General features: G+C 38.0%; 1 protein-coding gene across 1 annotated transcript; it reads left to right on the top strand.

Annotated features, from left to right (window-relative positions):
- Positions 1-15: 15 nt before the first annotated feature.
- On the top strand, positions 16-11998 carry GGH (gamma-glutamyl hydrolase). The gene is made up of 9 exons (XM_040545735.1): positions 16-244; positions 737-851; positions 2120-2170; positions 3987-4071; positions 5325-5463; positions 6360-6466; positions 6571-6661; positions 7647-7784; positions 9796-11998. The coding sequence occupies exons 1-9, from the start codon at positions 112-114 to the stop codon at positions 9915-9917; spliced, it is 981 nt and encodes a 326-aa protein (XP_040401669.1). The 5' UTR covers positions 16-111; the 3' UTR covers positions 9918-11998.
- The last annotated feature ends 665 nt before the right edge of the window (positions 11999-12663 follow it).

Raw genomic sequence — 12663 nt, 5'->3', positions numbered from 1 at the left:
ACACTTCCCGGTGTGCCCCGCGGCGCAGAGAGCGAGGGGCGGGGCGGCGGCCGTAAGGAGCCGGCCGCCCCACCGGCTCCGAGCCGTTGGTTCCGAGGTGCGCCGCGGGCGATGGGGCTCCGTGCCGGCTTCCCTCCGCTCCTGGCCGCCACCTTCCTCCTCCTCATCCTCCTCCAGCTTCGCTCTGCCTCTTCCGCCGCCTTGCCCGGCCGCCAGAGAGAGACCAACGAGAGGCCCATCGTCGGTAAGGGGTGTTAGGGGGTGGAGGGTACTCACAACGTAGCCATACCTCTGTACTTGCAGAGACTCCTAAAAAACTGACGTGAAACCCTGTGGTTTGCTGTGAGGTGTGAAAGATATCCCAAAACGTTGGCTGGATTGCATGGACTCTAAAGGGTGAAGTATGTCTTACTGAGATCTGTGCGCAGTGAAGCTTTTATAAATAACATTACACCATGCGTACTGTGTTTCAGTCTTAAATTGTAGGTAACTTAAGATAAGTCATAGTACTTCCCTAAAACAGGGAAGTCAGATGAAACATGCTCATCTGATACCCTGTGGCTAGGCATTGTGATTGATACCCCATTGCCTCACTGTTCATAGTTCTTCCGGGCAATAAAGGCATCAATCATTGTAACGTATTGTATCAAAAACTGGACTCAGATTTTTCTTTCAGCACATAACATTTGTGTGAAATATTCTGTATAATGCTGCTTTTCTTTCTTGGACCATTCAGGGGTACTGGCACAGGAATGTCACTTCAACAAGTTCCAGAAATTTGGAAATTCGTATATTGCAGCTTCTTACGTTAAGTTTTTAGAGTCTGCTGGTGCCCGAGTTGTGCCACTAAGGTAGGTTTTTATATCCTTACAAATGGTTAATAACCCTGTAACATGAGGGTATTAGAGGCCCAGAAGGTAGTTCTGCTGACTTTTTGAGTGCTAAGTGCTCATCAAAGACCATTTAAAGATGCCGCAATTTACAAACTATTGTAGAAAGCAGAATAAAAGTAGACTGGAACATACAATTTTTAACTTTCTTACAATTTTTTTTTCATTTTTTTAACCTGTAAAATTAACCTCAATAGTTCACATTGGTGGTTTTTGAAGTTACCTATGTTCAGTCTAATGTGTTTTGTGCTACAAACACAGATATCTAGATAGGTAGAGACTATCTTTTGACACATTCTGTAGTTCTAGAATTCGACTAATGGAGGAAGACTATCAGTAGTCCTTGAAGAAATCTAAATCCAGTTCGGCTCTAAGCATGGGTTGCTAACTCCATGTTGTATAATATTTGGGTTGCTGGGTAAAAAGTAGCGGAATAAGTAAAAGAAGTGATGATACTTCATAGCCAACAGTTAACTATAAAGTATTAAATGTGCTATTGTCCAGTGTTAAAATGATAATTATCCAAAATTAAAGGTAATACTAGTGGGGCTGCAAAAAATCACAATAGGATGTATCCACACAGTCCAATAAAGGCACCAGTGAAGTGCCTGAATTGTAAGCCAGTGTTCCTCATGTAGCTGGTGAAAATTTCAGAATGGTTGCTGACCAAAAGCTGTACCAATAACACGTTGAACCAAGGCTTCCAATTCTTTCAACAGTTAGATGCCGTAAAGCTGGACACTTTGACTATATCCAGTGTACCAGTTCTGCACGAGGGTAGCCATCATACTATTTTGCTGATGTTTTGCTGGTGCTGAGGTCGTTCTCACCTTTCTACTTCTCAGATCTACCTTTGCGGAAGAATAGGTGTGACTAACTGTTGCAGTTCTTGGAATCGATCTGAAACTGGAGTTGCCAGTCTGCAGGAAATAATAGCTATGCCACTAATGTAAATGTTAAATTTAACGAGTGGTTACATAAGGGTCTCAGACTACCTAATTCTGAACCGTACTTGACAGGGCCCTGTTCTCAGTTGTGTGGATTCTCAGTCTCTACTGAGATGTTTCATGTGAAATGTTTTGTTTGAACTGGGACTGTTTTATTCTAAAAGTTTAAAGTATGCTTTCTATGTATTTTCTATGCCCCTTGTTTCAGTTCAGTAACTATGATATTTTTGTGATTAAATGTGTGTATTTCATGTGTTCTGTAACTATTTTTTGGTGTTTCAGATTAAATCTTTCAGATGAAGAGTATGATAAAATATTCCACTCTATTAATGGGTAAGTTTAGAGCACTGGCTTTCTGTTGAAATATGTGATAATTCTTGTTTTGAGATCTGGCATATCCTTAAGGATGTTGTCTTCTGCTCTGTTGAAGGGTTGTGCTGAGTGTTGCAGACATGTAAATCTGTTCTAAGATGGAGTACTGTTTCATCCCACATAGGTCTGCTGCATTTTGTTCCTTTTGGTGCATGTCAGATAATCTCCAACCAATGTCAGGGTTAATTTTAGCGCTTTCCAGTGCTTGTCTGCAGGTAGACAAAAGTGGTATGATAGAGGTTAACAATTGGTTTATACTTTACAAGTGAAGTAGGTCACTTCCTCTTTGTTATATTTTTTTTCCTTACCCTCATATGAGTGATCACCTTAATTTTGAAATGTAATAGCGCTTACTGGGTGTGTCGTCACTCTTAGTCTTCCCTTCCCAGACCTTCCCATCCCTTCCCATCCCTTCCCATCCTCTTCATATTTCCTCTGTTGTGAAAGCTTTTGATTTCCAGTCTTTATTACCCTTTCACTTTGGGTTCCTTCTTTCCTGCTTCTCTAATGGCCCATCTTGCCTGGTGTGATTCTGTGGCTTAGATCTCTGTTAGACAAATGTATTCTAACTTGTCAGCTGACCTATGGCAACTGTCCGCCCAAGTGTTTTGCCTGCATTTTTAAATGTCAGATAATGTGATCTAGTTCAGCACACATTTAATTGTGGACAAACCTTTTAGGTTTGCCTTAAGCTAACAGTGCATTTAAGAAGAGTTAAATCAGCTGGTGCTACACTTCAGTAGCTTGATTGTGTGTGATCCTCTAGCATGTGATCGGGCTACTTGTAGTCATGAGATGAACATCTTAAACCATGAATATTTTCATTAAGCTTATGCGTATAACAGAATGTTAATCAATGTGAGTAAGACCTGCATGTTTAAATTTGTGGCTGTCTGGGGAGATTAGTCTTATACAGCACACCCTATACATTAAGATGTGGGTCTTTACAGTGTTGTGGTGTAAACAAGTGTATTACAGCTTTGCTTTGAAACCCTGTGTCTTCTCATAATGGAGACAAAATGAGTAATTACATCCCTTTTTCGTGACTGTCACCCTCTCTTTCATTGCCAGAAGGACTGTAACCTATGGAATCTCCTAATTTTTCTACCTCCCCACCTCCATCAATGCAGGTGGGGTATTAGGCAAATAGATCCAGTTCCCTTATCCTTCTGTCTTTGCAGTGACTGGCAGTTGAGTCTGTGCTATGTGGGTGGGCAAGGACGTTCTATGTTTCCTCTTGTTGCCCTCCACTGTCACCTAATGGCTTCCACAATACAGTTGTCTATAACAAATGAGAGAGAAGGATTCTCTATACTGTGGAAATTTATAATAAGAAAGAGATGGATCGATCTTTCTTGTTGTTAGCTAACCTCAGCTCGAGGTTCTTTGCAGTTGGAAATTATTATTAAATGCCTTCTTATTAAGACCATGAAATTTATTATACCTGTGTGATAGCGGTCTAAACGCACATAATAAATGGAGAGCTAGTCAGTACAGCCAGTGGAGCCTACAGGGCTATTCAACCTTCCAACCAGTTAGGTGCTGTCTCTAAAAAATGTGTTTGAGTCACCACTGACTTTTCTGACTAGATCCCTGCTGTCCCTAATTGAAGGTTAAATATCCATCTATAGGCTTCTGAAATCTAAGTGTCCTAATCTAGACCTGAATCCTACCCTTAAAACCACTGTCAGACCTTTCTCTGTGTATGCTGTCCAGGTTTTAGTTCGATCACCATCATTCATTGTTGCTAATCAGATTCTTGGATGTTGTCTTTCAGGGTACTCTTTCCAGGAGGTGGCGTGGATCTTAAGACTTCAGAATATTCCAGGGTTGCTAAGATATTTTACCACAAGGCATTAGAGGTAATTACTAAGGAACAGTCTGTTCTTGTTACTGTCACTTCTCAAAGATCAAAATGACAGGGAGGCTCATATTCTCGGTTTCTCACTGGCATACAGTGTGTTAACTGTAAGCACAATAATAAGTAGCTTATTGCTAGCTTCTGCTTAAAAAATCATTTCATAGCTTCAGATTCAGATAGCTGATGCCCTTTCCTGTTATGTGTTATATCATTGTCTTAAATTCCAATTTCTTGGGGTGGATACAGTAGCTTTATTGCTGTTTGGAACCTGCAATAAAATAACAATAATGTCTTCCAAAAGCCCAGAGCGTTCAGTGACATTCAATGTTGAACCAAATTACAAGAATTTAGAGATTATTACATTTATGTGCACCTAAAGTTTAGACTTTGAAGGAATTCTAGAGAGATTCTCAAATAATCCAATTTACAGTGATATAACATTAAGGCTTCCCTTAACATATATGCTACAGCTAGTGAAACACCTTTGTTCTTACTTACTTGTAAGTAGATTTAAATACATATTTGGAGGTGCATATGAAAGATCTACATTAGCATGTTACACCATTTTACCTATTTCCACTGGACTGGTAGCTAAATATAGCACATTTTTAAAGTGAACACTAACATAATCTGTAACATGTAAAAAGGCTTGGGAAAGGCTATATTATTATTTTTATTACTATTTATACGATCATTAGCTCTATTATGGAAAGATTGAATTTGTGGGACAGCTGTTTCTTTGAAAGATCAGGAAGACTGTGAATCCTTATGGAAGATTTAGTTTCTCAGAGCCTAAGAGATTAAAAAAATTTTTTTTTAGGTAATAACATATTTTGGAGTAAAACTTTGTCTTGTAAGTGCATTGTGGAAAGGAATGGAGATTCATTGAGCTTTATACTCAACCTCTATGACTTCTGAAGGATCTTCTGTATTCAGGTTGAATAAAAAAAACGTAAATGTTCTTCCCTTTTTCTTCTTTACTGGCTTTATTTTATTTTCAGCTGATGTTGATTACAATTGTAACAGACGTCATAGCTTAGAAAACTTTGCCCAATTCTACAGCCAGTTGAGAGTAGCGCTTTACCTCCTACCGTGCTAGTAGTTTTTCATTGGCAGTGAGAAATTCCTTTCTGCTCTGGCTGCTGACTTTTCTCCAGCAGGCAAGGGAAGTGAAAAGAATAGGAAGTTCTATTCAGTCTTCTTTCTGTAAATCTTCAGTACTTTTTCTTTATTTTGTTGCTTTTTATTTTGAAGGCTAATGATAAAGGAGATTATTTCCCGGTATGGGGGACATGCCTGGGACACGAAGAACTGACATATCTCACAAGCAACAAAATTTTACTTGTTAATACCAAGACAACTGGTTTGGCACTCCCTTTAAACTTTACCTCAGGTGAGAAATTCTATTACATCTCAGCAAAACTCAGACATGAGGGGTGTTGTGGTTTTGTTTGTAATAAACAGAAAAGGCTGAATGTTTGGGAGGTTTCTGATGATTGTCTTAAGTGCTTTCTTAATACGTTGCTGTGACTCTTTATAAATGCAGTGCAACTCTATGACTTCTAAGGAAGAGATGTGAGCACAAGCTACTTGAAACCAACAGCAATCAGCAAAAAACAGAGTTGTGGCTCCATAAGTCATTTGGTTATTTGGACCTACAAAAATAATGTGGGCTTAGGTCCCTTTTTGTTACTGAGCTGGACAAAATTCACAGTCCCAAAACCTATCAGACTTGGAGAGCAAGTGCATTCACGTTTGTCACCTTGCATCTTTCCTAATGGTGAATATTTGCATTGCCGTCTCACTTGAACAGAATTGAAATTGGAGAAAATCCTGAAGGTAGAGCTGTGCTGCTCAGCAACAGTGGTCAAATGTTGCCTCTTGTTAAACTTTATGTGACTTTATCCTTTCTTGAGTAATCCATGTGTGGACCATGTCGTATTCACGAATTCTGGCAATTGTGGCCACTGTTAACGGAAAGGTCCCTGAAATAAGTGGCAAAGAATTATGCTTATCTGTGGGAACTTGGGTGGCAAAGTTGGGTTCTCTCTAGGTCAAGACTGGAAGACAGTGATAACATCATGTTTGGAACCTGTTGGAGTTACTTCACTGATTTTTTTTTTTTTTTCCTTGCATTGTATTCTTAAATCAGAAAGTTATACCACAGAAACAAAAAAGGTTGTTTTAATGTGTTTTATTAAATAGGTCTCCTTCTATTCAGTAATAGACAATCTGCTAGCAGTTTGAGTAATGGACAATATCTTTTTTTTTCTTTTCTCTTTGTGACAGCTGCAAAAGACAGTAGGTTGTTCAAGAATCTTCCTAAGGATTTATTACGTGCACTTGCTAATGAGCCATTGACATCAAACTTTCATAGATGGAGCCTCTCCATGGAGGTATTTAATCATTTTATTTCATTAACACAAATGTATTCTCTCTGTTAAAACTAGAAATAAGTAAACAAATAACACACCTTTATTTTCTTTCCTTCTTATTGCAGAATTTCACAAAGAATGAAAAGCTTCATAAATTCTACAATGTTCTGACCACTAACACTGATGGTAAAGTGGAATATATATCTACCATGGAAGGTAGGAAAATAAGTTTATTTTGTAAGCCATGACTGTAAAGTAGTTCTTCAGATGTGTCAGTTTATGCTAATTTGTAGAGCAAGCTTACTGTTAGAATAACAGGGTGAGTGCGGACTGTGAGGAACATACAGTTTGCAGAGTTTATCTTTTGAGTACATACCCTTGAGCCTAACTGCTTACTTCTCTCACCCACTGTTCCCCTTCCAGATACACTGTTGCACTTTAGCAATATTGCACTGCTGTGATACCAAGTGTACAGCACTCCTCTTGTAGTAGTTTAACCCCTCCATAGTGCAGCGTGCCTCCGTTGTATCCTTTATGCTTGCGTTCCTATGTGATGCTTTATTGTCTGTGTGCTGTATGAGGAGAACAATTCATGGTACTGAGACATAACAGCAATATCCCTCATTACTTTGACAGCAATACTGGTAATTGTTCTCCTCCAAAAACCTTTTGCGCTGGGTTGTGTATGTTTTGCACTGCATTTGCTCAGCTCAAGAAACACGTTAGCTCATTAGAGAGTAGTTTATTTTGAATGGTGTACTACTAGCAGCTTTACAATAGGGCCCAGCTGTCAGCCTATGGAGTCCTTCTGTATGGCATGCTGACAGTCCTCCAGAAGAGGAGAATAACAGTTTGATCAGAAGACCTAATTAGGCTAGTAAGATATGTATCCTGTGCCTGCAAGTGGTTTATCACAGAGCAGTCATCAGCTGCTGTGCTTTTATTCTTTTTTTATATGAAAGTTAAGGACTGGCTTCCCCTGGCACAGAGCAGATGGGAGCTGCCACTGTATTGACTGGGCCTTCAAGTCCTAAGACTTGGATCTGTTTTGACTTGCCCTCTAAGCTTTTGTGAAGCTGTTGATAAGTCAGATATATTGGTAGCTTGTCCTTTGAGTTTGTTTTGCAGTAAGACTAAGCACATCACTCTTAAGACATAGATCTTGCTTTACTTGCTTTGATGAAAAATGTGTTTTTTGCAGCATACAAATACCCAATTTATAGTGTCCAGTGGCATCCGGAAAAAAGTCCTTTTGAATGGAAGAAATCAACAGGCATTCCACATTCCTCGTCAGCTGTAAGAGCTGCATATTACATAGCTGACTTCTTCGTTAATGAAGGTAAAAAATTTATTGTTTATAAATATCAGTTTTTAGGGTGAAAAAGACTTCTAGTTTTCAAGTACCGCTTGCTGCTTTCTGAGAAGTTTACCCTACAAGCTTTATAGGCTTATAAAACACAAGGGGTACTAAAAGTAGAATGGTTTTGTAAAAGTGACATCAAAATGCCAGTCATTCTCTCAGAAGTAGCCACTCTTTTCAGCAGACTGGGCAAAGACTGGAAGTCTTGTCTGTGCTGTGATTTTCTACCATTTTGAATGGTCTCTGTAACATCTTATCCCGCCTTGCACAAAGACATTGAAATGGAAAAAAAATGCTCCATTCATAATTCCAGATACTTCCTCAGTTCTGAACTGAGTTACTGTTGTTGAAAGTGTTTTCTAACCAGAATACCAAGATTATAAATGCTGCTTGGGCTAAGTATACAGATATGTCAGGGGGATGCAACATAGTGTCTATAGTGTATAACTGCAGGGCAGCATTTTGAGGAAATTTTTGAATTTTTACAGAGCTTCTAGTTCATTTCTTTATACACAAAGAAGTTGAAAGTAACTAATGTGTGAAATTCTGATAATTTATGATACTTTTTTTGTTTACTATAAGTGAGTGATCTGGAAATGCAGGAGTATTTTGAAGCAATCAAACTTGCTTTATTCTTTTCTGTATCTCCTAAACCGTTCTGATGAAATAGCATTTTTTGATATTAAATTGGCTGTACATAAAATTATCTCAGCTGATTGACTGGGAATATAATGGACATAATCAATAGCCTAAGTAAGTTTGGATTCCAGATTTCATTTCTCATCAAAAGAGTCACCAGATTGGAGAAATTGGACAGTGATTTAAAGAAGTGAAATGTATGCTGACCTGGTCAGTGAGAATGTAGAAATAAACTTGTACAAAGTACAACTTTTAAGGCTGTTTCCTTACATTATATAGTCCTACGTTGCTTTGCGAAAAGATAACAAAACAATGTAAAATTCCATGTTGGTATCCATAAGCTTCACATATATTATGAATTTTAATAGCGTGCTTATGGGATAAATAGGGTAAAGTATAAGATGAATCCAGTTTTTCTTATGCTGTGTTCTAATATTGCACTACAATTCTAGCTTTGTTTGCTACATTCTGTTGTATCTATCTACATACTGTGTTACAGGCAGAAGTAAGCTTGCTCTAGCCATTATACAAGTAAATGTGGCAAAATTCAGTGCCAACTTTTCTCGTAAGTCCTGTAGTGCATGTGAGTTTGTTCATATGTGTATATGCACACATATAGTTGGCTTGTAGGCAGTACCACACTGAAGTGTAACTAGCTTTTGGATGTGCTGAACTTTAATTCTAGCAGAGCAAACTGGTGTCAGCTAGCTGCATGTGTCTAGCCTCCACCTGATATATCAAACCAAAAGTTACTCTTCATTATCTCCCCTATCTGTGTACAGCTACTTCTATTTCATATCTTGATGTTGTGATGAGTAGTTGATGTTTTTAGCTAATATAAGGCAGAGTGCCTTTTTAACTTCGAAAATAAACCATGGGGCAAAAAAATGTAAACTGTTTTCTACTGACAAAAATATACTTATCTATGATTTTTTAATAACTAAACTAATATCATTTTTATATTCAACTGTTAATTTTGTGTAGAGTTGCCAACATGACCAAATAGAGCAGGATTCATTTTTTATTGTCCTCAACAACACAGGCCACGTTAGGCTGATACTCTGATACATTTCTTCCAGTATTATGAGTGCTGGTATCTTTGGTAGGAACCAGCAGTACCTCATGAATAAATCTTTTTGTGTAGTCTTGGTTTTAAATGAGCAATTAATTTTCTCCCTCTTCAATAATAAAATAGTGTTGTAACCAGCTTTCTGAATCTGTATCTTCACAGTTCTCCATATATTAGTTACTGTGATTCTGTTTGTTACGCTACACAGAATAACTTTGCCAAGATAGATACTGTCAAGGCTGATAACAGTAACGTGATGTGTACTTTTAAAATGTTTTACAGCACGGAAGAGCCTGCACTGTTTCCCCAATGAAGATGAGGAAAGAAAAGAATTGATTTATAATTATACTCCGATTTATACAGGAACGTTTTCTTCATTTCAGCAAGTCTATTTTTTCAATTGAGTATCTTGTCAGAGGTGCCGCATTGCTATTTATAAATGGAATTATTTGCCTGCATTGCATAATTAAGCTGATATAGTGCAGTGCACGTGACAGAAAGCCAGAACAGTTCTCTTCCGTTACAGTGACTTATCCTGTGTTTCTTCTGCACTACTGGACCACTAATCTGAAAATTTACATTCTGTGCCATAGTAGTTGTCTTGGATCACGCTTTAATGTGAACTACAGAAAAATGCATTTTTTCCTACAGGGAAGGCATCTTGATTATGCTGATGAATTTGAACAATTTCATGTTTAGTCCAGGGAAAAATATTGTATTCTTATGTTTCAAAATATGAGGGTTATCTCTAAAATGTTGTGGACTATGATAGCACTACAGATTTAAGGTATATTGCTTACTAAAATCCTGTCTTCTTCAAATGATTTAGCAAACAAGACTTTGGATCTTGGGCCTGTCATAAATGTGTGTGTAACCAGGTTCTTGACAGCGACTATTTTGTCATTTGAAAACTTGTCCAAAATAGTAAGGAAGCACGATAGCGAGGAGACACAAAAAGGATGTTCTATCCTATTTGTGAAACTTTCCATGGTACATTCAGTGTTGTTCAGAGAGTTTATATCTTGTGAGGTCTACATAAATATGAAGACGTAGTGTAAATTAGGCATTGCAAATATCAGATAAAGTAAGTAAGTGTGGAGAGTGTAGTTATGTGCTGCTTTCACTTTCTATTCTTTTCAAATTGCATTTTATATATATTCCAAGAATCTGTTTGACAGTACCTAGAATCAGCAGGCAGATGTCAGGTACAGACTTCTCTTTGTATGTAAAAGAATGTAAAATGAACTTTTGCTTTATATACTCTAACTTTTCCTGTAGTTACTTAGTAGAATTCTCACTTTTAATCTGAGGATTAACTCAGTGGAGACAGTAGTTTCTTTCTGTCTTGTTGGATAGTTAGTACATCTGGAATTCAGTAAAAGGATGAATGTGTATAAGAAACCTACTAATATTGACATAATGTGATAATAGCAGTTGCATTCAGTACAGTGCAATATTTTCTTGGTTTTTGTTTGATTTTTTTGCTTTGCTACATGGTTAGTTTAAATTTTGTTCAGTGGTTTTGTTTAGCATTCAAAAAATTACCAAGATGAGACAATCAGCTATAATTCTTTATTGCACAGCTTCCAAACCCTGTTAACATCAATGGGGATTTGGAGTTCATGAAAAATTCAGGTTTGTACCTCAACTCTGTATTGTAGTACGTTACACTCTCAAGCACCACTTGAGAGTCAGGTACACTTCTCAGGTTTTTCAGGTAAAGGGCACTCTTAACTTATTCTTTATAATGAAACAACTTCATGAGACAGAGAAAATGTGAAACGTATTAATTAAAAATAGTAGTCACAGTTAATGTTTCCTTATACTAGAAAGACACTGCTGGGTAACCACAAGCTTAAACATGTGATATGGTGGATTTCTACGCGTGTCAGATCAGCCAAATTCAGTAAATCTCTTTTTCATATGGGTGATTTTATCATGTTAACTATATTATCTGATTCCTGAGTAGAACCAGTGTAAAGAGATATCTACAGTTGCATATAAATATAGCAGCTAATCATAGACTCTTAGAATGCCTTGGGCTGGAAGAAACCTTCAGGATCATCTAGTTCCACCCACACTGCCACGGGCAGAGATGCCACAAATAGCCCAGGTTGCCCAGGGCCTCATCCAACCTGGTCTAGTCTATCCAGCTAAGATACTTATGAAACAAGTCCAGCCACCTATTTCTTAGTCAGGTTGAGTTCTTTGGAATACCTCTGAGAACTTGCCTAAGTAAGAAGGGTGGGATTTAGCCTTAAAAACAGGGACCAACCTTAGAAGTGAGATGTCTGTTAACTGCAATGGGAGTAATTAGTTCCTAAGTGTGCAACTTTAAGGAATATTGTGTGTAATGTGATGAAAGAGAGCAGTATATTTATTATGAATTTGTATGGGTCTTTTCTTTATATCCTTTATCTTGTAAAGCCTTTTTGATGGTGGCAGTGACTTTTCTATGATACTTGAAATAAAATATATTCGAGCAGATGTGCATTTTTGTTCTTTCAGGTACCACGGATAAAACATTAACATTGATTGACCTTTTTTCCTTCCATTTATGTCTGTTATCAAGGCAAGGAATTTTTATGATTCTTGACTTCTGAACATTCTGTGACAGTGATAATTCAGGAGGCTGCTCTAACCTGTGTCTGCTTGGTGTGGTCTTGGGAACCATTTCTCTGTTGTGATGGTGAAAGTGAGGGAGCTATCTATGTCAACTTAGTCCAAGAAGGTATGCAGCCATTAATCTCTTTCCTTCTGCCTCTTGGCACTATTGCTGGAGTACACAGGATCAGAATGTTTGCCTGCTTACCTGCTAAATTTTCAGTCGCTTTGCTTCTGCAAAAGTGATGCTCGTATGCTGTGTGTTGCCTGTATACAGTCACAAAGCTGGTAGGCGTGAGGACTTTCAGTCCAGTGACTTGCACTTTTGTTTAGTGGTAACTGCATGATAGACTGGAGGCAAACAAGGGAAAGCTGAAATAGCTGGGTGAGCTACTGGTTTTGGGTGGAAAATGCAAATAATTGAAATATGTTGAAGGTTATTGTCCATCAGAAGTAGATAAGGCACAGGCTCATGTGATCCAAGACAGAGCTAAAAGCTTTTGATTTAGAGCATTGCCTAGAAGAAAAATCACGAATAGGGCTACC

Source organism: Cygnus olor, chromosome 2, assembly GCF_009769625.2.
Source record: "Cygnus olor isolate bCygOlo1 chromosome 2, bCygOlo1.pri.v2, whole genome shotgun sequence".
NCBI lineage: Eukaryota > Metazoa > Chordata > Aves > Anseriformes > Anatidae > Cygnus > Cygnus olor.
The sequence above is the reverse complement of the archived record's forward strand: the minus strand, read 5'-3'. Positions and strand labels throughout refer to the sequence as shown.